The following is a 26118-nucleotide window of genomic DNA, read 5'->3' as shown; positions in this document are numbered from 1 at the left end:
AACAGTGTTGTACCCGGCACCGGTCATTGACCGCTCCTGCCAGAGATTCAACTTCTCCTTATTCAACACAGTAGCAGTTTGTCTTCCTGTTGACAGGGCAGGACTACTGGCGTCATGCTGAATGACAACCGGCTTTCCCCAATTAGCCAGCAGAGAGGCTGCTGTCATTCAGCATGACACCAGTAGTCCCACCCTGTCAACAGGATCTCTGTCCCTGTATGCTACTAAGGGAATGTGAAGCATAAACCTGTTGACATAAATCCTTCAAGTGAGTTTTAACAAGTATAAACGTTTACTGGCTATCAATAGTGCTCAAGATAACTGATGGATTGCTTGGCGTCTGACGTTTTGACTCACACCAGTCCTGAGAATGGAGCTCTACAAAGCCCTTTCTGAATGTAATGGAGGTGTGCTCCATTCAGATGGTTTCCTGCAGTGCCCTGTTCTGAGGATCAGTAGGTGCCCAAGTGTTTTTGTAATAGCTTGCTTCGTATCCTGACAATAGGAGTACAACGCCTTTAAGTTTCAGTCCTCATGTGCCCTAATAGTAAATTAATGTGGATAGGAAATGTTCTGCTGAGAGAACCTGTTTATTAATAATAATATTATTATTATTATTATTATTTAAGAAAAAAATGTAATTCTGTATAGCCCCTCAACCTTTTTTCGGTTTACAGTTGAGGATGGGATTGTGTGAGTACTACTGCACCTAATATTTATACTGTCTTTATAAGAAATTCTCCCTCGTGTGTTTGAATCGTTGTAATTTTGCACATTCCTTTGACAAGCCAGCTTTCATCCCCGTTTTGAGAGTTTTTTGCTATATGTAATAATACTGGTATCTGATATTGGTTATATACCGTAATTGTGTGGTTGCAAAACGTGGTAGAAGTGTGGAGGGTCTGAAAATAGTGGAAGACTGCTTTAAAATAAGTGTACAATTAAAAAATAAACAAAAACATAACCTGTATAAGGAGAAAAGATAAAACAAAAAAAAAAAAGAATATCCTGTATACGATCAGTACACAGTACAGTAGGAAAGTACAGGCATATCATCACTCATGGCTACTGAAAGCATAACAAACTCCCGTGTCTAGGGCCAGTGAAGAACAATAGGATGTGAAGCGAAGCTCCGGCATTTTCCATATAGAGACCTTAAAGGAAAGACGCCCAAATATGAAGTTGAAAAAAAGCAAACCAAGGGTATATGGCTGAAGAAGCAAAAAAGTAACAGAAGAATGGAAAGGGAAGAGGCACTATTGCGCATTATTCCTTGTATGTATGCATGCATATACAGTCATGGCTGAAAGTGTTAGCACTCTTGAAATTGTTTCAGAAAAATAAGTGGTTCTCCCAGAAAATTATTGCAACTATACATGTTTTGTTATAAACATGTTTATTTCCTTTGTGTATTGGAACAACACAAAAAAACCCTGAGAAAACAAGGCAAATTGGACGTCATTTCACACAAAACCCCCAAAATGGGTTGGGCAAAATTGTTAGCATCTTCAGCTTAATATTTGGTTGCACACCCTTTGGAATATATAACTGTAATCACTTCTTGAAACCATCAAGAAGCTTCTTACACCTCTCTACTGGAATTTTGGATAACTCTTTTGCAAACTGCTCCAGGTCTCTCATAATTTGAAGGGTGCCTTCTCCCAACAGCAATTTTAAGATCTCTCCACAGGTGTTCAATGGGATTTAGATCTGGACTCTTTGCTGGCCACTTCAAAACTCTTAAACGGTTTGTTTCCATCAATTTCTGGGTGCTTCTTGAAGTATGTTTGTTTGGGGTCATTGTTCTGCTGGAAGACCCATGACCTAGGACAGAAATCCAGCTTTCTGACACGGAGCTCTACATTGTGACCCAAAATCCTTTGGTAATCTTCAGATTTCAAGATGCCTTGCACACAGTCAAGGCACCCAGTGCCAGAGGCAACAAAACAACCCCAAAACATCTTATAACCTCCACCATATTTGACTGTGGGTAGTGTGTTCTTCTCTTTGTCGTCCTCATTCCATTTCTGGTAAACAGTAGAATGATGTGCTTTACAAAAAAGCTCTATCTTGGTCTCATATGTCCACAAAGAAGGGTTTTGGTTTACGTACATTTTGGCAAACTGCAGTCTCGCATTTTTAGTCATTGACTGAGCTAAATTTTGTTTTTCACAATTTTCTGCTTCAATTTTTCAAGTGGCAATTTGCATTAACTCTAGATTATGAAGAGTTATCAGGTGAATTGTAAAATTTGCAGTCATTTCTTGCTATGAAAATTAACTTGATCCCCAAAATCCCATTTTCACTTAGTTTCAGCAGTGTCGCAAAATGACCGGCTTATATAATTTTAGTGATTTTTCTCATTCACTTAGGAGAAAGTATTCACAAGGACAAGAAAGCGTATATCAATTGGTAATGCTGATTTGAATTAAAAGAGCAGAATGGTTGTTTTAAGCAGGGTCTGGTGCTTGAAATCATTATCATCTGTTAAATGGTTACCTCCAAGGAAACGTGTGGAGTCATTATTGTGTTACTTCAAAATTACTTTATAGTCAAGGACATTGCTGCTTATAATATTGCACCTAAATCAATCATTTATCGTATTATCAGAAACTTCAAAAAGAGAGGTTCAATTGCTGCAAAGAAGGCTTCAGGGTACCTGAGAAAGTCCAGCAATTGCCTGGACTGTCTCATAAAGAGGGATTCAGTTATGGACTCGTCCAACAGCAGGTCTGAGCTTGCTCATGAATGGCAGCAGGCAGATGTCAGTGCAAGTGCATGCTCAGTGAAATGAAAGCTGTTGGTGCCTGTCCTGGTCACAGGAAGAACAGCAAAGAAGCCACTTATCTCCAAGAACAATGTCAAGGACTGACTAACATTCTGCAGGAAGTACAGGAATTCGACTGCAGATTACTGGGAAAAGCTTTTTTTCTCTGAAGCCTCCTACTGTTTGGGACATCTGGAAGAATGATTGTCTGGAGAACAAAAAGAGACCACTACCATGAGTCCTTTTGTAATGTCAACAGTAAAGTATCCTGAGATCATTCAAGGGGGTGGATTCACTCACAATTGTGCCTAAAGGTGCCTTCACACTGAACAACTATTGAACGATAACGATAGCGATCCGTGACGTTGTAGCGTCCTGGATAGCGATCTCGTTGTGTTTGACACGCAGCAGCGATCAGGATCCTGCTATGACATCGCTGGTCGGAGCTAGAAGGCCAGAACTTTATTTCGTCGCTGGATCACCCGCTGACATCGCTGGATCGGCGTGTGTGACGCCGATCCAGCGATGTGTTCACTTGTAACCAGGGTAAACATCGGGTTACTAAGCGCAGGGCCACGCTTAGTAACCCAGTGTTTACCCTGGTTACCATTGTAAATGTAAAAAAAAAAAACACTACATACTCACATTCCGGTGTCGGTCACGTGCCGCGCCGTCAGTTTACCAGACTGACTGTGTCAGAGCCGGCCAGCCGTAAAGCAGAGCACAGCGGTGACGTCATGCATCGTTGGTCGCTGGAGAGCTGTCTCTCCAGCGACCACACAACGACTTACCAACGATCACGGCCAGGTCGTATCGCTGGTCGTGATCGTTGGTAAATCGTTTAGTGTAACGGTACCTTAAGAACATCATCGTGAATAAACAATGGCATCTAAGCATCCCCCAAGAGCAACTTCTTCCAACAATTGAGGCGTAATTTGGAGATGACCAATGCTTTTTCCAACATGATAGAGCACCATGCAAAAGAGGTAACTAAGTGGCTCAATGAGCTAAACATTGACAATTTGGGTCCATCAACAGGAAACTCCCCAGATCTCAATCCTATTGCAAACCTTTAGTCAATCCTCAAAAAACTGGGGACAAACAAAAACAAAGAGTGTGATAAGCTCCAAGCACTGACTGGGTATAATGGGTTTTCATCAATCAGAGTGCATCAAACTTCATGGAAACAAACGTGTGTCAGTCTAAAAACGTAAGTTTCAGGAAAAATTCCTGCAAATTAAGAATACCTTAAAAAATGTGTTGGTTTATTTTTGTCAAATAACAAAATGTAAGGTGAGTCAACAAAACGAGAGATCTACCTCTAATCAATTTTTGGTGTGACCTCCCTTTGCCTTTAAAATAGCATCAATACATTCAATCTAATTACACATGCACACAGTTTTCAAAGGAACTCAGCAGGGATGTTATTCCATTACGTTTTGGGCAACTAACCACAAATCTTCTGTGGATTTAGGCTTGTGCAAATCCTTCTGTCTCTTCGTGTAATCCCACACATACTCAATGTTGAGATCCGAGCTCTGTGTGGGTTATATTATCAATTTCAGGACTTCTTGTTCTTTATGCTGAATATTGTTCTTAAAGATATTGGCTGTATGATTGGGATTGTTGTCTCGATGGTTCTAAATTTATTCATCAATCAGACCCCTCTCTGATGGTATTGCCTGATAGATGAGTATCTGCTTGTATTTCTTAGCATTAAGGATGCCATTCATATTGTTCAAATCGCCATCTTTTTTTTTTGTTCAAATGCATCCCAACATTTGCAAGGAGCAGACATTCATTATTGTACTGCTTACCAGCCCTTCAACTAACAATCTGCCTTCTGTTACAGCCAACTATTTAAGGTTTAGTCTCCTCAATCCAGAGAACTTGCTGTTATTTTTCTGCACCCCAGTTCCTATGCTTTTATGCATAGTTGAGTCAATTGCCTTGTTTCTGTGTTGAAAAGGTATATATTTTTGGGCTGCAATACTTCTATGGAGACTACTTCTGGACAGACTTCTCCGAACAGCAGATTGGTGTAGCTGGATCTTGCTGGTTACTGCCAGTTCTGAGCTGGCCCTGTTGGACATCTCCCGATTTCGATGGTAAGCATAATGTGTCTTTCATCTGCTGCACATAGTTTACTTGGCTGACCATTGGGCCTGCAGTCCTCAACATTGCTCATTTCATGGTGTCCTCAATGCTCAGAAATACAGACCGATATTGATTCATCTTGTAATGCCATCAGTGAGTCGTCTGGCTCCAAATTAATTCTGTAGCAGGACAACAACTCTAAACATACAACTAATGTTATTCAGACATATATTTTCAGCATAAAGAAGAGCAAGGAGTTCTGGAAGCATTGAGATTGTCATACAGAGCCCTGATCTCAGCTTCATCAAGCCTCTGGGATTACATCAAGAGGCGAATGTATTTTGAACAAGCCTACATCCTCACTAGATCTGTGGTTAGTTCTCTAAAATATTTGGAGCAGCCTCCCTCCCGAGTTGCTTCAAAAACTGTTTGCAAGTGTATTGAGAACAATTGATGCTGTTTTGAAACCAAAGAGTAGTCACATCAAATATGGATTTTTTTTTATTGATTAAGAAAAACTATTAACATGTTTGTTTATTGTGATGACACATTATTTAATCTTAATTACGCCAGACGTATATCTTCAGTAGGTCAAGAAACATTGACTGAAGTTCATATGAATCTGAATGTTGACTCGTGAATTGTTGAATGGCTGCTATTTACCTCTTTATCAGCTCTTATTGTTTGTCTGCTATCTATGGAATACAGGGATGCAGGGTCATTGTACAATTTGTTTGCTAATTTGTTAATTACACATTGTATAAGTCTCTGTAGCTTGTTGACCAACAAAACCGTGAAAGACAAACTATGCAGATTGATTAAATACTCAAACAATGAACGTTAATCTCATCCCATCTTCCCTTTGATCTGTGGTTTATGGCCTGAACCATATATGTGGGTATACAAAGGGATCTCTATCTTTCTGCAAAGAGACTCTACAGAACAACAGCCAAGGCACCATGGCTCCATCAAAAGGAATTGATTTGACATTCCACAGGATGTCAGCTTAAGGGACCATGGCATTGGCTGGGAGAATACAGATCTGCTCCATTGACCATCACTAAACCCATGAATGCGTTAGGGAAAGCAAGGTTGGAACCCTCCGGTCACTTGGCTCCATGGAGACGTTCAGAGAAACCAGGTTGGGATCCTCCATTCAGCTGGCCATGTGCCTCAATGGGACTGTCAGCTTCCTAAGCTTGTCGTTACCACCTCTCTGTAGGAGCCCCCCAAAAGTGGGGTGCCACTGGTTGGGGTAGTCTGCCCTGGAAGCCTGAAAGTCACAGATGCTCTAATCACGGTGAGTCAGCGGAAGGGTGAGACTCTATAATTTTTCACCATCTTTGGTATTCTGCTGGGACTTTTCTATGTGTTATTGTCTGTTGGTGGTTTTACCCTCACACTGTGTTGTCTGAGTAGTATTCTGCCCACGGGCAAGGAGTGCGGGCGTTTAGTGGGATGAACCCTGGTCCATAAGGTCTTTTAAAAAGACAACCAGCTGACCCTTGTGTCTCAACATATATCATTTTTTAAGCATTCTTACTTTGCAGCATTATTTGCACACCTGCCTAAAACATTACCGCGTGTTTATATAACCTTTAGTCCAATGAGTAAAGTCACCCTAAGGGTATTGTGGTGAAAAAAAAAAAAAAAAAAATATATATATATATATATATATATATATATATATATATATATATATATATATAGTCACAAATATATATATATATATATTAGACACTAGTCACACATATAACCCTAGACATATGTCCCCACACATAACCCTAGACATATGTTCCCACACACATATAGATTATATATATATATATATATAAAGTATATTTTCTATATGTGTGCAGGGTTATATGTGTGACTAGTGATAATGTAACGTCTGTCCTGAAGGCAAGTCGCACCTAGGTGTTAATAAGTACTTCCTTGGGACTAGTAGAAATTCTGTCTCCATATCTCACCAGGGGGTCTAGCTAGGGCCGAGAAGAAAAGCAACATTTGGCACCTTCCAGGTCTTGGAGGGGAGACGCTAATTGCGGCCTTAGGGTTAGCTGTCCCTGGGAACCACCTCACAAGTGTCTCCAGAGGAAAATAATATATGTTCATTAGTATTAGTACAGTGGCCGTGCCCAACCAAACAGACCGCAATTATGATATTAACCTGGGAGGCCGGTCTAGAAACCTGACCTCAGACCAAAGTTATAAAGTTAGGCTGCAGACAGAGAATTGTGTTCACATGATGGGGGCAGCCTGAGAAGCTGATGTGATCCGATCTACATTCTTCCTTCCCTCAGGGAGCAGAAAGCAACTACCAGTTAGATAATTTCTGTAAGTTTTCTCCTGTTTATTTTGACACTGTTTTGCATAAGTTGTATGTCTTTTTATTATCATATTTTTATACCTTTTTCTTATTGTAAGCATTGAACCTTTTGCTATTAAAGTATAAAACTTTAACAAGTTGAACCTTGAATGTTCTAAAAGAATCCATAGCCTAAAGGTGTGTGAGCCTTGAATGATAGACATATTTTTATTAGTATTATTGTTAGTTCCGGGACTCATCGCCCGTGTATTCGATGAGTGGTGGCAGCGCGTATGAGCGGGTATGTGGCCTGGGTCGGTGTGTGATTTATGCTCCCATTACAGCATAGGACAAAGGTTGAATGCTGGGACTGAGAGTGGGGAGCTAGATTAACCCTTGCAGGCACAACCCCAAGTCACGTGTGAGAGCAGGCACGTGACGAATAAGTGACACCACGGGGAAGGGATCCGTGACAGGTATGTGCACATGTTATGGATTTTGCTGCGGATCCGCAGCGTTTCCGCAGCAGTTTCCCATGAGTTTACAGTACAATGTAAACCTATGGGAAACCAAAAACGCTGTGCCCATGCTGCAGAAAAAAACGCGCGTAAACGCAGCGTTTTTTTTTCCGCAGCATGTCAATTCTTTGTGCGGAATCCGCAGCGGTTTTACATCTGCTCCAATAGAAAACTGCAGATGTAAATCCGATTTATCAAATCCGCTGCGGAAAAATCTGCAGAGGAGCTCTATACGTGTGCACATACCCTAAGTCTCATGGGTATCACTTCCTAAAGATAAAGCTAAACAATATAATAACACAGGTATATATTTATACCCAGGTATATAGGAAGTGTCTCAATGTTTAGAGTAAAAAATGTTTTTTTTATTGCTCTAAAAAGTAAAACAAGTTAAAAACTCAAGAAAGATACTGAATTAAGAAAAGAGGGACTAAGACTTGAATAACTATTCGCATGTCAGGAAGAATTATCACCAAATTAGTAGAATGAAGAAGCTGATGCCAACAATAGATGAAACATCAGTAGGCTATTTCATTGAAATGCATGGGTTGGATACACGGTATAAAGTGCTAAGCGCAGACCGTTCTTCCTAAAAATCTACAGACCTTATCTACATATATGCTGACCAAAGTACCATTATATAGTCATACACGCAGACATGAAATGCTCGGTCCTATACAGAGTTTTTAACTTGTTTTACTGTCTATATCAATAAAAAATTATTTTTTTATCTAAACTTTGAGTTCCTTCCTATATACCTGGGTATAACTATATACCAGAGTTATTATATTATATAACATTACTGTGTGTGTATAATTTTGACCTTTGCTCTAAATATTGTTGAAGAAGCCAGAAGAAATCCTTCTTGTATGGTTATATAGGGTAGTCTCCTATCTGCAGGTGATGGAGGCGATGTGCTGTATGCCTATCACTGGAAGGCAGGAGCAGAATTGCACGGTCACCCTGATAGTATGACCTTGCTACACTCCTCCAGATAAGTCTACTACTCTGGGGCTGACACAGCGTTCCCATTCTCTGGAAATGTCTAGTTTTACATCTATTAGTTGATTCTGATTACAATTCGGGAGCAGTGAGAATGTAAAAGTAGGAATACACGCACCACCAAATGTTACTAGTCTGAACATCATTATTATTCATTATTATAGCGCCATTTATTCCATGGTGCTTTACATGTGAGGAGGGGTATACATAATAAAAACAAGTACAGTAATCTTGAACAATACAAGTCACAACTGGTCCAGGAGGAGAGAGGACCCTGCCCGCGAAGGCTCACCATCTACAAGGGGTGAGGATACAGTAGGTGATAATTCAGAATTAATATCTGTGGTCTTTTGTTCATTATTAGGGCTGTTCCAAAAATGTTCTCAGGACTTCAGCCATTGTATATAGTAGGTATAGGGCTGCTGAGGCCAGTGACTGCTTGCAGTGGTGACATGGGGTATACAGGATGTCCCTGCTGAAGCTGCGAGGACTTGGGATGCCGTACTGCAATGGTGGAGATCAAATGGGAGTCTTTCATCAGTATCCGTGGATGTAGGTTGTTCTTTAAAATAATGTTGGAAACCCCTTTCATGCTAACCATCCCTGGCTCAAGAGTCCGTGATTACCAGGATATTATAGCTAGTTCTTTTACATTAAAGGGGATTCTTCCAATGCATCTAAAATAAAATTAAGGACTGAAACTGCAGTGCAAGAATCCACCATGATTGACCATCTCCTACAGTTCTGTTTATAGAGGATCTATATGCGTCCATGTGTAGTCTGATCCTGCGGTCACCGGCCGCTCCACTCTCTGTCCCAACTTCTGGATGTAGATATGACAGATGGAGCAGAGTAACCCATGACTTCACACTGTGGTTATAACTGGGGGTGTGCATGGGAGCCGATGGGACATCCCTAAGATTTATTGAAGGTTGCACACATGAGAAGTCTCCAAAATGTCATCTTCTAACCTCATCACCCAACATTATTCTGTTCCTCAAAGTTATTCCCATCTCCAAGATCCTATGTCAGCATAAAGTAGATGTAATAATTATAACAGCAAATCCCTCCAAATAGAAATGTAGTATAGTTTTTCTGATTAGCTATGGCTCTTTCCTCATGTACAGGCATTGCAGGACCTTAGGTATCCATGGTTACAACCACTAGCAACTAGCTGTCACTATATCAGGAGTCGCAACCATGGATACCTAAGGTCCTGCAGTTCCTGCACATGAGACATAGCAAATCTGAAAAACTATACTACATTTCTAATTGGAGGGATTTGATGACATTATTATTACACCAACTACATATTGGGATAGGATCTTGGAGATGGGAGCACCCCTTTAAGTGTAGTTAGTATTTCCAAAGTCCTGCTGCCATCACACCACTTTGCTGACATTATGCGGCATCTACTTCCTTTATGTATCATGTCTGTAAAGGGGTTATCGATATAGAGATACATAATGTTTTAAAGCATTTATGGGCTTAAAATAAAAATGGTAGCATGCTCACCTTCCAGTGCTCGCGTACTTCTAGTGTTGGCCACCGTGGAAGCGATGTTGGCTTTGTTCAAAATTCAGAACACATTTTAGAGAAAAAGCTGTTGACTGTCTCTTTTAGTCACCTGACCACTACTGCCAATCACAGTCTGCAGCGGTCCTGTGACCTCCGAACATAGCAGGCATTGCTCCCGGAGATGGCAGAGACCTATGGAGCAGCCTGCTGTGGATCTAAGGAGGCGCAGGAAAGGCAAGTATACCACCATTTTTTATTTTAAGTCCATCCATGCCCTTGTTTTTATTTTCTTGTATTGGACAATTCCTTTAAAGGAAATTATACCGTTGGCCGCTGTAAAGGTTTTTAAAGACTTGTCCTCATTTATTTAATTTGCTTGGAATATTTTACTAATTTTGTAAAAATGTATTTTGATTTATTTTAATTATTTTTAATGATTGTAATTCTTTCATTACAGCTATATGGGCATTGGGCTATCCACACAGGGCGTCAATCTGAACAGACTCCCAGGTACGTGCTGGACAAGTGTAATATGTAGAGATGGAGGAGTAGAGATTCTGAATGTATAGATTTACTTGTACATGTCTGTAATTCTTCACTTCTCACCTCCATAGGAGCATTGCCATCTTTCACGTGTGCTGTTCTGTAGGATCCACTACTATATTAATGACGTACAGAGTATATAGATCTGACTGATCTGATAATGCATCACCCTCTACTTGTTGTTGTTCTTCCAATAAATCATTACTGAGAAATGAGAAATGTTCATTTAACCTGTGTAGTAATATTTTTTTTCTTTCTTTTTGCTTCTCACTTTGGCACCGAAAAGGTTGGGATAAGCATTCCTATGGATATCATGGAGATGACGGACATTCATTTTGCTCTTCTGGAACTGGCCAACCTTATGGGCCGACCTTTACCACTGGCGATGTCATTGGATGCTGTGTTAACCTAATTGACAATACATGCTTCTATACTAAAAATGGCCACAGCCTAGGTAAATAAGCCGATATTCCTGTGCTACCTGCTGGGGGATTTCTCTATGTATATAGCCGTGCGGAGGCTTCTGAATGGAGGCCATTCAGTGATTGCTAATGGCAGTCTTCGAGGAAGAATACTCTCATTATTCCAACTTCCAATCACTTATTCTTTGAATGCAAAGATGTGTGCATTCAGCAGACATTTCTACACTCCCGAGGAACTGCTTTGGCCATTGGCTACTTAGAGGGTGGTGGTATTTATATTTGGAGGAGGCACAAAATTATATATATATATATATATATATATATATATATATATATATATATATACCTCCTCCAAAATATAAATACCACCACCCTCTAAACTTTTCATGTGTAAATCATTGTTGCTGTGGTTCTAATATGTCTTCTAAAAGAACATTTTCTTACTAATCTAATGTAATTTTACTTCTTCTTTTTCCTCCTTAACAGGAATTGCGTTCACAGATCTTCCGGTAAGTCTTATCCTCGTTAAGGTCTTTTATGGTGTAGATGAGCGGATAGTACTCATGGGTTTGCTTTGTTATAAAGTATCTTTGTACTTCATTTATGTAGTAGTTTTATTCCTTTTGAGCAAATCTCTAGCGCTGCAGAATATGTTGGCGCCATGTAATTACCTGGTAAAAATAATGTAAATATCTCTGTTTTCCAAAATGGCTTACAGTTTCTATAAATGCACATTGTCTGGGACAGTCCTGACAGGTTAAGGAATTTTGCGTAGAATTGCAAAAAAACAGACCATGTCGCCAAAATATGAGCCATCAAATACGAGTCAGGCATTCGGCAGGAGCCGTAATAATATGGCGCTACATAGAGTACCATATCTACGTCACGGCCGTTTAATAAAGGTGTCCCATGATCCTTTCAGCACACAGATACCCTAATATTTCAGATCTTTCCTAACAATGCTATTGCTATCTTCTCCTTTATCCTGGCCAAGAATAATCCTTGTAACATGAACACGGGCCATGTGCTTGGGAGAAAGGTGTAGCGTCATTTACCATCTGGAGAAAAATTTGAGTCTTGTGCTGTTAAAAAATACAGGCAGGTCGGGAGCTTTGCAGAGTGCAGCCATTTCACGTTCAAAAACACAGATCTACAGTACGTCGTAAAGCCGTTGACTCATTTTTGAACACAAAACGACTGCCGTTTGGCTGCACTCTGCAAACTCCCAACCTGCCTGTATTTTTTAACGGTACATAGTCAAGACTCAAATTTTTCTCCAGATGGTGAGTGCTGCTACATCTTTCTCACAATGAGTATTAATCTTTCCATTTTATGGACATATTAGTTGAGGACCACTTCTGGTTTTCTGGTTTGTAGCCATTTTCCAGCATTGCTCTCCACACCATTGGTTGAAGATAGTGCCGATTCTTCCTTAACATTTTACTTTAGGCCTTGTGTTTGTTGGCAAAACCAAGTATTAACAGTTAATTGATGTCTTCTTACCATTGTAGCCAATGCCGTGTTAACTTCCCACTTTGACTCTTGCATTGTACACAATTTGTAGAACGAAATATGGTTCCCAGATCTAAGAGAATTTTGTCTTTGTGTTCAGCCCAACTTGTACCCAACAGTTGGACTTCAGACTCCAGGAGAAGTGGTGGATGCAAATTTTGGACAGAGTCCTTTTGTCTTTGACATAGAAGACTACATTCGAGAGTGGAGAACTAAAATCCAGGCACAGATTGAGCGGTTCCCTGTTGCTGGAGACTGGCAGTCTATAATACAGAGGTAAGGAGACTTTTAGGACGTTTTGTATTTGCAATCCTTAGAGAATTTCTGTTTGGGTGTAAGACTAGAGGTTAAAATCAGTTGATGTACTGCTCACACCAACGTACACTGCAGCCATAAAAGTAGTATTTTTCTAAGGATAAGTGGTCTGTCTTGTCTAACATCATATATACAGAGGAAAATGAGCTCCGTTGAGAGAGCCCAAAGAATCCACGTTGACTGAGAAATGGAGTATCTTTGCACTCATGAGCTCCGGGCCGCTGCCCCTCTTGTTGATTGTCAGCTTTGTGTCTGTTCACGGTGTAGGGAGAAAGCGCTCAATGAATGGAGGGGTAGAAAGCATAGCTGGAGCTTATGAATACCTAGGACTGCATAGCCTTAGCAGGAGCTCTTCACTGAGAGGACTAGCAGATCTGCAGCAGCTCACAGTGATTTATCCAACCTACTACAAGGAGCCAGTAACAGACAAACGACTGGAATCGGGGTTCATTGCCCCTACTGCAGTCAGATCGGCCAAAGATGGTGATACATTCCCCGATGACTTGCACATTTCTGTTTACGTGTGAATATTGACATGAGTATGTGCGCTTGTTTCTCTCCTATTGCTTATGTAGAAGCTTATGAGTGCTAAGACGAATCACTCTTCAAAGGGATATTGGTGGTTACTGCAGGTTGTAGGCTTGTCAGAAGAGGTGGGTCTTCAGGTTCTTTTTGAATGTTTCAATGGTAGGTGAGAGTCTGATATGTTGTGGTAGAGAGTTCCAGAGTAGGGGTGATGCGCGAGAGAAATCTTGTATGCGATTGTGGGAAGAGGAGATAAGAGGGGAGTAGAGAAGGGGATTTTCTGAGGATCGGAGGTTGCATGTAGGAAAGTACTGGGAGACGAGGTCACAGATGTATGGAGGCGACAGGTTGTGGATGGCTTTGTAAGTCATGGTTAGGCTTTTGCACTGGAGTCTCTGGGTAATGGGGAGCCAGTGAAGGGGAGGGGACAGAGGGGAGAGGCCAGGGAATAGCGGGGGGGACAGGTGGATTAGTCGAGCAGCTGAGTTTAGAATAGATTGGAGGGGTGCGAGAGTGTTAGAGGGGAGGCCACAGAGCAGGAGGTTGCAGTAGTCAAGGCGGGAGATGATGAGGGCATGGACTAGGGTTTTTGCAGATTCTTGGCTTAGGAATGTACGAATCCGTGAAATATTTTTGAGTTGAAGATGGCAGGAAGTGGAAAGGGTTTGGATATGTGGTTTGAAAGAGAGATCAGTGTCAAGGATTACCCCAAGACAGCAAGCTTGTGGGACTGGGGAGAGTGGGCAGCCATTTACTGTAATGGATAGGTTCGTTCGTTGGGGGAGTCGCGTGAGATGGGGGAAAGACGATGAATTCTGTTTTGTCCATGTTAAGTTTTAGAAATCTAGTGGAGAAGAAGGATGAAATAGCGGATAGACATTCAGGGATTCTGGTTAGTAAGGTAGTGATATCTGGTCCAGAGATGCAGATCTGTGTATCATCAGCATAGAGATGATACTGAAAACCGTGAGATTCTATGAGCTGTCCCACGCCAAAAGTGTAAATGGAGAAGAGGAGGGGCCCTAGAACTGAGCCTTGCGGGACTCCGACAGATAGGGGGCGAGGTGAGGAGGTGGTGTGTGAGTGGGAAATGCTGAATGTCCGGTCAGTTAGGTATGACGAGATCCAGGATAGGGTCAAGTCTGTGATGCCAAGGGATGAGAGGGTCCGCAGCAACAGGGAATGGTCCACTGTGTCAAAGGCAGAGGACAGGTCCAGGAGGAGGATAAAGTAGTGTCGCTTGCTCTTGACGGTTAATAGGTCATTGGTGACCTTAGATAGGGCAGTTTCAGTGGAGTGGTGTGACCGGAAGCCTTGGTATGTGTGAGGGGCAAGAGATTCCAAAGCTACAGCTATTGTGGTGTTATATAGAGCGGTGGCGTCATCCGCATTGTGTAGCGAACGTATGTCTGTGAGAGGGAGGAGGGATTCAGAGAGTGAATGTAGATCAAGGTGTTTAGGATTTCTGCGAGGGTGTGCAAGTTTGTGGGGTGGGGATAGTAGACAAGGAGTGGAGAGGGAAGAGAAGGTGAGTAGATTGTGGTCATAAAGAGGAAGAAGAGGTGAGCTAGAGAGGTTAGATAGGTAGCAGAGGCGGGTGAAGATGAGGTCCAGTGTGTGACTATCTTTGTGAGTGGCTGCAGAAGACCATTGAGTGAGGCCGAAGGAGGAAGTGAGAGGTAGAAGTTTAGTGGCAGCTGAGAGGGTAGTGTCAATGGGAATGTTGAAGTCGCCCATGATGATAGTGGGGATGTCCGCAGAAAGGAAATGAAGTAGCCAGGCGGTGAAGTGGTCAAAGAAGATGGTGGCTGGCCCTGGGGGGCGGTAAATGACAGCCAGTTGGAGGTTAGAGGGGGAGTAGATGCGCACAGAGTGCACCTCAAAGGAAGGGAGGGTAACAGAGGGTGGAAGTGGGGTGAAGGAGCAGTTATCTGACAGGAGAAAACCAACTCCACCGCCATGCTTGCTGCTGGGGCGGGGTGTGTGAGGAAGGTGGAAGCCACCATATGAAAGTGCTGCAGGAGATGCTGTGTCAGAAGGGGTGAGCCAGGTTTTGGTAATGGCGAGGAAGGAAAGTTTGTTAGTAATAAAAAGATCATGGATGTAGGAAAGTTTGTTGCAGACAGAACGAGCGTTCCATAGAGCTCCTGTTAGTGGGACTGGGGAAGTGGGGGCCGGGCAAATGGGTATAAGGTTAGAGGGGTTACGGAAATTTGTGATAGAGCGTGGTTGGGAGGAAGAACTGACTGGGGATGTGGTGAGGAGGACCAGGATTTGGAGAGATCTCACCAGCAGTGAGAAGGAGCAGAGAAAGTGTTAGCAGGTGGGAGCAGGAGAGGGCATGAGGTGGCTGTCTGTGTTTGAAGACAGAGGATTGTATGTTTGGAACAGTTCTGAGGAGGAGGTGAGAGGGATGGGGAGGATTGAGAGATGAACATTTCCTTACTAGGAGTAGGGATTAGGGGAGTTTGCAGAAAGTGAAGGATTATAGGGGTGAAAGTGGAAACAAACAGAAACATTGTTTACAGTGACTGGCCAGTTACCTTCAGTTCCCTTCTGGTCCAATTCTGGTTTTAATTCTACATAATCTTCACACTTATAGGAATCACACTGCAGACTAAAGTCACTGCAGACTTGAGCTATGCAATATGTGTACAACTAAGTGCATTCAGGTGTGAAGCAGAGAGAAGTGGTCTCTGCTCATCTTGGTCAGAGAATTAAGGGTGGACCAGATGCATACAATCAAGCCAAAGTAAATAAGGTCATAAATAACACTGGGGTAAGCTGGGGTTAGGCTTCTTTCACACTTCCATCGGTACTCGGCCGTCACCAGGCGGCGCGACGTACCAGCGGAAGCTTATGATATTTTGAGTGACGTGAGCAGCGGAAGCAGTGTTTCAACGCGTCCGCTGCTCATTGTAAAGTCCCAGGGAGGAGGGGGTGGAGTTCTGGCCGGGCATGCGCATTAAAAAATGCAGGAGAGGACGTACGAAAAAAAGTTCCCTTGAACGTTTTTTCGCAACGACAGACCGCCAAATACCGACGCATCCAGTGCACGACATATGGAATGTGTGTCCATATGTCGCGATGCGTCGGTAATACAAGTCTATGTGAAAAACGCATCCTGCGGGCAACTTTGCAGGATGCGTTTTTTTCACAAAACTACGCATTGTGACGGTGCAAGATAAACGGAAATGTGAAAGTAGCATTAGCTGAAAGGCATACCATGTGAATGCTAGGAGCAGAAGAAAGTCTGTGTGGAAAGTTGGGTGATGTCTGTCTATGAAGTGCATATAATACAAGTCAGAAGAGCAGGCTGGCGAGCTGGGTGCGTGAACATACCATATGAATTCTAGGAGCAGAGGAAAGTCTGTGTGGAAAGTTGGGTGATGTATTATATGCACTTCATAGACAAGGCAGGAGAGCAGGCTGGAGAGCTGGGTGCATGAACATACCATGTGAATGCTAAGAGCAGAGGAAAGTCTGTGTGGAAAGTTGGGTGATGTATTATATACACTTCATAGACAGACAAGGCAGGAGAGCAGGCTGGACTTCAATGAAACCAATGAACGCGAATACTGTACCCTGCTGGTTTGTTCCTACCATGCCCTCATCTACCTCTTCCAGTGGTTCATCTGCTAACAGACCGAGCAAGTGTAATTCTCTTCTGCCATCTCTCTTGCTGTCCCCACTGCACAATGGTGGAGTGTGCACTAAAGGTACCGTTACACTAAACGATTTACCAACGATCACGACCAGCGATACGACCTGGCCGTGATCGTTGGTAAGTCGTTGTGTGGTCGCTGGGGAGCTGTCACACAGATAGCTCTCTCCAGCGACCAACGATCAGGGGAAAGACTTCGGCATCGTTGAAACTGTCTTCAACGATGCCGAAGTCCCCGGGTAACCAGGGTAAACATCAGGTTACTAAGTGCAGGGCCGCGCTTAGTAACCCGATATTTACCCTGGTTACCATTGTAAAGTAAAAAAAAAAAACACTACATACTCACATTCCGGTGTCTGTCAGCTTCCCGCACTGACTGTCAGCGCCGGCCGTAAAGCAGAGCACAGCGGTGACAGACCGCTTTCATTGCATTCATTACACTAATAACTAATTGTTATTAGTATTGCTTTTATTATTTTTTTATGTTTTTTTGGTTTGTGGTGTACATTCCTTTAATGTAATTTAATTGTCTTGGTTGCAGTAAAAGCAAAACTAGTGTGTGACCATGGCTGTAAACCGGCTGTTTGTGTATGGCTGCTGTAACTTGTCTTATTACTCCTGTTTAGGATGGTGTCTTCTTATCTTGTCCATCATGGCTACTGTTCTACTGCGGAGGCTTTCGCCAAGTCCACAGATCAGACTGTTCAGGAAGAGCTGGCCTCCATTAAAAATAGACAAAGTGAGTTTGTACCTGTGTGTAGTAAGACGGCGTCGCACATTACAGCAGTCAGTATTCTACTTGATCAGACTGTCGGCATTTTACCTGCACAACCAGCCATGATACTACGGCCTCTGTGATGTGGATGAATGACTTCATACAATGGACAGAAGACTGAGCGTTATTAGGCGGGGTGGGGTTCTGTGTAAAACTCCGACCAGGACACATGGATTTCAGAAGTTAACGCTTTCAATTATAAAATATATTATTCTACCTATTTACTGGAGACACTGAAGCCTTTCAGGTGGAATTTTCATTAATGCCAAGGATAGTGGGTGTCCGTGCACTGCCCATTCTCACATGTGGATGTCTTAAGGGGGTTGTCTGATCTTTTGGTAAAAGTCTGCAGTCACTCTATATGACCGCAGACGTCTGAATACTTCTAGGTCGTGCCCCGCTCATGCCAGGGAGAGCAAGCGTTTATGTGGCCTCTAGTTGGTTACGTGCAGAGAGAAAAACGACGAAAAAGACCCGAACACAAGTCCAACAATTCACTAAATGAAAATATGTATTGGAAATATACAAAAAATGTAGGGTAGGGGGGAATACCAAAGAAGAAGCGCTATACCAGGGGACAAAAACATTATTAATACAGAGTTGATGTGGTAATAATTAATATAATTAATAAACTGGCAAATTTATATAGCCAGATACTTATTCATATATATTATACACATACCGCACACCAGCAGGATAATATAGCAGGTAAGTATATATGCCAAAATAGATAGATTATAAAGTGCAGGTGCAAGTACCACCAGTGGCCAAATCTGCTGCTATGTAAGAAATAAGCACTAATTGTGTGCAAAAGAATTAGATCCTGACTAAGGGCCACATCATAATTACCTGTTGCTGGGGTAAGAGAAGTCCCCTGGATGCGCCTTCCCTACGTTTTTTTTTTGTATATTCCCAATAAATATTTTCATTTAGTGAATTGTTGGACTTGTGTTCGGTCTTTTTCGTCGTTTTTCTTTCTGTAATTACTGAGTGGTCCGTTTGATAGTCCATCTGGTATACATTGTGGCGATAGTGCCATTACTTTGTTCTAATTTTGTTTAATTGATTTTTTTCTGATTAATTTATGTGTATACTTTGCCTTGAGATTTGTTTCTTTTTTGGTTACATGCAGACTAGAGGTGCTCAGCCTCGCTCTATACAAGTGAATTGCGCCAGGCTGAGCACGTCTAGTCTGAATGTGGCTGAAAAGTATGCAAACCACATGTGTGGTCACATGACTCTCTGGTGCGTGAACTGTAAGGTTTCAGAAGCCTGCAGTTATGTAGATCTGATAACTCCTTTAATCTCATCTTGTATCCGTTTTGTCTGCTGTGCAACTACAGTAAGCGTCACGGTATATACTGATATATATAATTTATTATACTACTGTGGTACTGTACAATTATCTGTAAATTGACTATTTGTCTTTATTTAATAGGGATTCAGAAATTGGTGTTGGCAGGAAGAATGGGAGAGGCAATCGAGACCACCCAGCAGTTATACCCCAACCTGCTAGAAAGGAATCCTAATCTGTTCTTTACCTTAAAGTGAGTGTCCAGCGTTGTGTGGAATCGGCATCTCCCAACCAGCCGCCAATGTGACGTTTTTTATTATTGGATTATATTTCTCTGGGCCCTGTTAGGTATTGTGGCTCCGGCCCATTTTCTTATAATATCAGTCCTATCCCAAGGACAAGAGTAGTGCTGTATTAGGGTTAGGCCACGCTTTTATCATTTCTACTCTCAAATGACCCTTTTCATCATCTTTCAGGATTGTTAACACTGACTGCACATGGTAATTGCTGCATGCATGAAATAACTACATTTATAGGTAAATGACAAATGGCTAAAACCAAATTCCATAACATACAGACCCTCTGTGAGAAAATATGTAGGACGTAACAGGTCTGAAATTTGACCTGCATGACTGCTGACTACTGTACAGCGAGGAGAAGACAAGTGGCAGTGGAGTGCTGTCTAGTGATGAGCGAGTGTACTCGTTGCTCAGGTTTTCCAGAGCACGCTCGCGTGGTCTCCGAGTATTTGTTAGTGTTCAGAGATTTAGTTTTCGTTGCCTCTGCTGCATAATTTACAGCTGATAGACAGCTTGAATACATGTGGGGATTCCCTAGCAACCAGGCAACCCCCACATGCATGTGCTTAGCCTGTCTAGGAGCCGTAAATCATGCAGCTGCGTAAAAAAAAAAAACAATCTCCGAGCAGTTACAAATACTCGGAGACCACGCGAGCGTGCTCGGGAAAACCTGAGCAACGAGTATACTCGCTCATCACTAGTGCTGTCCCCTCAGCAGCCATGATTTGTGCAGTCAGCCGGCTTGTACTGTCCTAGCCGCAACAATAAGGATATAAATCTAAAACTGAAGAACGGTTACAGATACATAAAGTTCAGCCATTGTGCGTGTGTCGATGTGTATTCTCTCTAACGAAATCCTCCTCTTCCTCACAGAGTTAGGCAATTCATAGAGATGGTGAACGGGACCGACAGTGAAGTGAGATGTCTGGGAGGTCGCAGTCCTAAGTCACAAGACAGTTATTCAGGTAGGCCACAACATGAGCCCGTCTATCCACAGGCACAGACTTCACAAAGAGCTGAGGCTCAGGTGCCACAAAAAGAGCCATGTTTTTTTTTATTTTTTTTATCCTGTATACCCCTATTAGGGTGTGTCGGGGTCTAGCATTGTAAGCCAATAAAAAGTATTGATCTGTTACCAGCAATGGAATAAAAGAACACAGAATGTGCAACATATCCATAATAATAGTAACCACAACAAGAAGTGATGACATATCCCTATAATACGCAATTATGTCTGATCTCAGACTGTCAAGATCCCATCAACACTCAGAATAAAGCTGTCCGGGTGCTAGGTAATCCCTGTGGCTACTTTGTAGGTTCTCCTTCTACAGCTGAGGTCCGACCACACCACGTGCCAAGACTGACAACACATCCCCATTCACTTAAATGGAATCTGTCACCCCTGGATGATTTTGATCTCTTACTATGGGCATACAGGTAATCGAATGGTTAAACCAGTGTTACCTGTATGCCTCATAACTGCGGTGTATCTTGAGAAATTCATTTATAATGTTTTATGTTAATGATTTTTTCCAGGCTCCAGAGCGTGTGGTGCCTGGAAAAAATCCCTGCACCCTGACTTCATATAATGGTACCCCCCTCTCATTAACGTCACACTGACCTGTTCGGTGCTGTAGTATCGCTCATGCGCAAAACCTTGTCCGCTGTCCTATGGGTAATGTCTGCATTGATCTTCTGCTCAGGCGCTGTGAGTCACTGCCCCACTGGTCTAGACATATCAAGTCATTTATTGCTCATTTACTACATTTTATAGGTTTCAATAATTCTGTGGTTTTCCTATGAATGTTTATTATTCCCCCACCCTGTGCAGTTTCTATTAGAAGTGACAGGCAAATGCCTATCTAACTATGGGAATAACAAAAGACCACCATGTCATTGGTTGCTGGGCAGGCATGAATTGGCCAAATTATGTGCTAAGCGTCTCATTTTTTCTAGTATTCAGACATTGACATGCTTTAGCACTACAGAGTGCAACTTTTTTTTAATTATTGTATATGGAGGTAGCTGCACCTAGATGGCACCTGTTCACATTAGCTTGGAAGTGCCAGTCATCCATTTTGTCAATGATAGTTCTTATGTCATCTGATCGCTGGGCTTGTTCACACTGGAAATTGCTCTGGTGATTACCGCCACAGGGAACAAGACCCTTAAATGGCTTTTTTTTTGCTGTTTTATTGTGATTAGTCATTCGTCTAAAGGCTGCCAAATAGACCGATATCTGCGGGCTCGACAGTCAAATATCTCGACCCTTCCCCAACAGGTGGTGTCAAGGGAGAGAAGGATCCATCATGTCTGAATTGTAAGCGCACCTATGTCTGGAATGAAGGCTGTCAGCTGAACGGTCGGCCGAACCATCACTCGGCTGACCGCTATCTATTGTGTATGAGGTCCTAAGGCCGTATAAATAGCGGCATGTAGCCTTTGTGTGGTAATGAAGTGGCCCTGTCCTCCATGTCCCCACCCGGGATAATGCGCTAACTGGATTTTGGTTTGTACAAGTAGTGAATTCCTGACAATGATGAGGAGTCCAGGCCCGAGCCTCCGTCCTACAAGGCTGACTGATTTGTTTTCCCCACTTATAGCCTCGGCTTTCTCTTCTCAGGTTCGGATAGCAATTGCAGTAATGGTGTAATATCCAACAAAAGTCACCAGTCCCACAGTCGTAGTAAACACCAGCCTTCCAGCCTAAATGTAACGGAACTGAACAGTATAAACATGACGATGTCACAGCAGATTAACAACTACACCAGGTACGCAGCTCCTGCTGAGCGTCGGTCTGATCGCACGCCGTGCCTGAAATCTGTCAGCATGAATCTGTGCATCGCCTCTAGAGCCGCATGGCTTGTGACTCGTCTCCCACTGCGGCAAGGAGACACCGCACGGAAGGCGGAATGATGCCGCTCGGCTGGAGTGTGCACGTGTGGGTGACATGCCTCGCCAGGATGCTGATATTGGGCACTTACAACCACACAGATATTTCATTGAGATTTTCGCTTTGGTGACATCTGTTAACACTGCGTATAGTGATATTGGTGACTGATTATTAAGCCGTTCATATGCCTTTCCTTTTTTTTTTTTTCTTTTTCTCTCCTAAGAATTGATTTGCCCATTTACTTGCCTCAATTTTTAGATTTATATCTTCTCAGTCCCGCGTTTGAGTGCTAAATCTGACCACGTTTTTTTGTGTTAAATAAACAGAACATTAACAGATACAAACCATCATTTCTTTACAGATCTTCGTGCCGATTACTAGTGATGAGCAAACGTGCTGGGATAAGGTGTTATCTGTGCATGCACGGCTGCTAACCGAGTGACTTTGGCGCGCTCGAATATTATGTTCGAGTCCCCGCGGCTGCATGTCTTGTGGCTTTTCAACAGCCGAAACACATGCAGGGATTCCCTATTTGTTATGCAATCCTCAATACTATCGATTACATTTATATTACTATTGAAAATAATCTATGGTATATGAGAGATGATCGGCTGGTCCGGCATCAGGTCAGTAATCTGGGGTCTCTGGACAGGAGTCCTGTGAACCACCTCCTACCTGGCAGCATCTACGCCTCCTCTTCTAAAGAAATGGCTTAGTGCGACGTCACGCAAGACAAGCCAATCTAAAGCAGAGCCGACGATGCCGTCAGGTTGGAGGCGGCTGACAGGGCTCACCTTCAGTGGCCATGGAAGACTGACCCGACTGCTGGACCAGGGTCCTCCGAAACGATTTGCCCATCTTATTGTATATCAAAAATAAGAAGGATGGTAAGACGATTTTTTTTTTTTTTCAGCAATGATGTAGAAATGGAGACAGATCACTATTCCAACGGTTTTGCCGCTGCTTCATCTAATGGATTTCTTAATGGCAGTACAAAGCATGACAACGAATTGGAAGAATGTGACACCGAAATGGGTTTGTGCTTATGTTTATTGCCTTACAAACAGTAGCAGCAGATCGTTTATCCACACGATGCCCATTTTATTAGAGACTCCAGCCTTAAAGTGCAGCATCAAGTGAGCAAGGTTCCCTTGGATCAGATTAGAATGGGAAATTCAAGTGACCTGAGCGACTTCGAAAGCGTCATGGTCATGGATTTCGCTCTAAAAATCTGCGCCATGCTAGTGAATGGGCTTTTACAAAATCAAATTCCCATGTGGTGGACACGTGCATTCTGCTGGGTTCTGGCAATTCTGTTATGTGCTTGTGTTTAGAACTTAAAAATAAAATAAATGTTCTTTATGATGCAGAACTATGCCAATCCCTGCGCGGGTGCCACCTTCTATGGCACGTCACCCCTGAGACGAGACAGTGGCTGCAGTAGTCTTCTGCCTATACGTGATGTCTTTGCCCCAGACAACTACGTCCCTTAGGGGGTTTTTTTGGTTCTCAAAGACCAGTAAGCTTTAAAGGGTCACCAGGGCAATGGCGCAATATAACTTGCTTCTTTCCTCTTTTGGCAGAGGTAGATTCAACTCAGGTGAGACGCCAACTGTGTGGAGGAAGCCAAGCTGCTGTTGAGAGGATGATATGTTTTGGGAGAGAACTACAAGCCATGAGTGAGCAACTAAGGAGAGAACGTGGAAAAAATGCCACAAACAAAAATATGCTGAAGGTAAATCTCTGGCTGAGTCAAGATGGCTTCTCTAATTCCTTCCCTTTACGAGTGAAGGCCTTACTTTTCCGTTTCTCTCAATGCCAGGAATGTTGGACACAGATACTGGGCTGTTGTGAGCTGATATACATTTTAAGAGGTTCTTTGATATTTTTTTTTAAATGGAGTCTGTCAGCAACATAACGACTGTTCAAACCAAACACGTGTGCTCGGTACATCATGGCGTGGCCAATCGTTCGGTGCACTCTCCCATCTACTTGTTTTCCATCTCTCTTCCCTTTGGCTCCTGGAAAACCCAGAGCTGACAATCAAGGAATAGCGGACTGAGAAGATGCAGATGGAAAACAGGTTAGAGTGTTTTCACACTGTGTCCTTGGTCCCACCGGGGCTCGCATTCGGACATATGCACCAATGGAGCCATAGTGTCAGCAGAGTGGTCATGTGCTCTGACGTGCATCATTTTTGGGCATATCCGCCTACTGGAGGCGGACTCTCAGGTGCAGTCTACTACGTCTCAGTGTCCGCCTGCAGTAGGCATATACACCTAAAAATGATGCACTTCAGACTATGTGTCGACTGTCAGCACCATTATAGTCTGGCCCCATTGACGCACATGGCCAAATCCTGTTTGCGGTGGGGGATGGGGGTACACCAAGCACCTGTACTTGGTTTGAAGAGGAATTTTGTGCTGACAGGCTTCCTTTAAACTTCACGGGGGAAGGTAAGCATTGAGAAAGAGATGACCTGATTTCCAGAATCCCGTCCAGCACTGCAGGTGTGGAAGTGATGACATCATGACCACCAGTGATCTGACAACTGAGACCAGCGATTGGCTGCAGGGTCCAGGTGACGGGTGGTCAGGACATCATTTCTCCAGGCTGACTTCCAGCGGAGAACTATAGTAACATTATTTAATGTAACATTCAGCAGGTACCCGGCTCATATGTCAGAGCTGAGAACCTGATCTCTGCTGGTAGTATATATGGACTATATCAGGTGCTTATAGCCGGTGGTGGTATGGCTGACAAGCCTGTCGGGGTATACTTTTGTATACAGTGCAGCCTACTAGAGGAGAGCTAGGTGTGCTACATTGGTGTTTTGGACTTTTCTCCAATTTCTTGTCTTTATTTTATATATTGTATTTGTTCTTTCTTTAACCAGGACGCATTTAGTTTACTTGCATACTCCGACCCCTGGAACAGCCCAGTGGGCTACCAGCTTGATCCTATACAGAGGGAACATGTGTGCTCATCCCTTAATAGTGCAATACTAGGTAAGACGTGCGCCCAGCACATCCCTACAATCTCCATTCAGTACATTTTGCCCATACCACAGTAATTCACAGATTCCCATTGCTTGTATGCCTGAAAAAGAGATTGACCCAGCCGGGAGAAGGGACAGGAGGTGACACTAGTGAGGGAAGTTTTCCCTTGTTAGTTTTAAAAGCAAAGAAAAGTTATTTAACACTGTCCTTCCATCAGACCCGTCCCTCTGCTCTCACATTCACTGCTGCTATCTCCCAGCGCACACTGCACCCATTTTAAACACAAAGACTGATATTTTATACAGTAGTTTGTCATGTTGCGCTATGGTTACCATAGAAACAGTCTGGGAATTCTGCCAAATCCAATGCAGCATTTAAGTGTATGTGGGATCAGAGCCGTGAGAGGGATGTCTGTTCACATAAACCAGCCATGGCCATGTCGGACTAGTGTTGTTTATACCCATGGACCCCACTGGATCTTTAAACTGTTTTCTCTGAAATGTCGATAAAACATTCCTGGCTTCAATTCTGCGTCCAGGCTCTGATTCGCGCTATCTGTTGTTTGGTGACAATATAGTGATCTGTATAATGGATAGGATTGTGTGTGCTAGAATATGACCATAGCCGACCTTGGCACTGAAGAGTTTCCCAGAAAAATCTTGTGCTG

At 42.9% G+C, this 26118-nt stretch overlaps 1 protein-coding gene across 1 annotated transcript in view; it reads left to right on the top strand.

Annotated features, from left to right (window-relative positions):
* Positions 1-26118, top strand: part of RANBP9 (RAN binding protein 9) — a 90170-nt gene that overhangs the window by 62301 nt on the left and 1751 nt on the right. Inside the window, exons 3-13 of the mRNA XM_069730817.1 lie at positions 10668-10720; positions 11040-11207; positions 11662-11684; positions 12788-12963; positions 17818-17930; positions 19405-19513; positions 20433-20524; positions 22183-22330; positions 23366-23487; positions 24036-24187; positions 25349-25460. Coding sequence (XP_069586918.1) covers positions 10668-10720; positions 11040-11207; positions 11662-11684; positions 12788-12963; positions 17818-17930; positions 19405-19513; positions 20433-20524; positions 22183-22330; positions 23366-23487; positions 24036-24187; positions 25349-25460 — 1268 coding nt within the window. The remainder of the gene's footprint in view (positions 1-10667; positions 10721-11039; positions 11208-11661; positions 11685-12787; positions 12964-17817; positions 17931-19404; positions 19514-20432; positions 20525-22182; positions 22331-23365; positions 23488-24035; positions 24188-25348; positions 25461-26118) is intronic.

Source organism: Ranitomeya imitator, chromosome 6 (assembly GCF_032444005.1).
Source record: "Ranitomeya imitator isolate aRanImi1 chromosome 6, aRanImi1.pri, whole genome shotgun sequence".
Taxonomy (NCBI): Eukaryota; Metazoa; Chordata; class Amphibia; order Anura; family Dendrobatidae; genus Ranitomeya; species Ranitomeya imitator.
The sequence above is the reverse complement of the archived record's forward strand: the minus strand, read 5'-3'. Positions and strand labels throughout refer to the sequence as shown.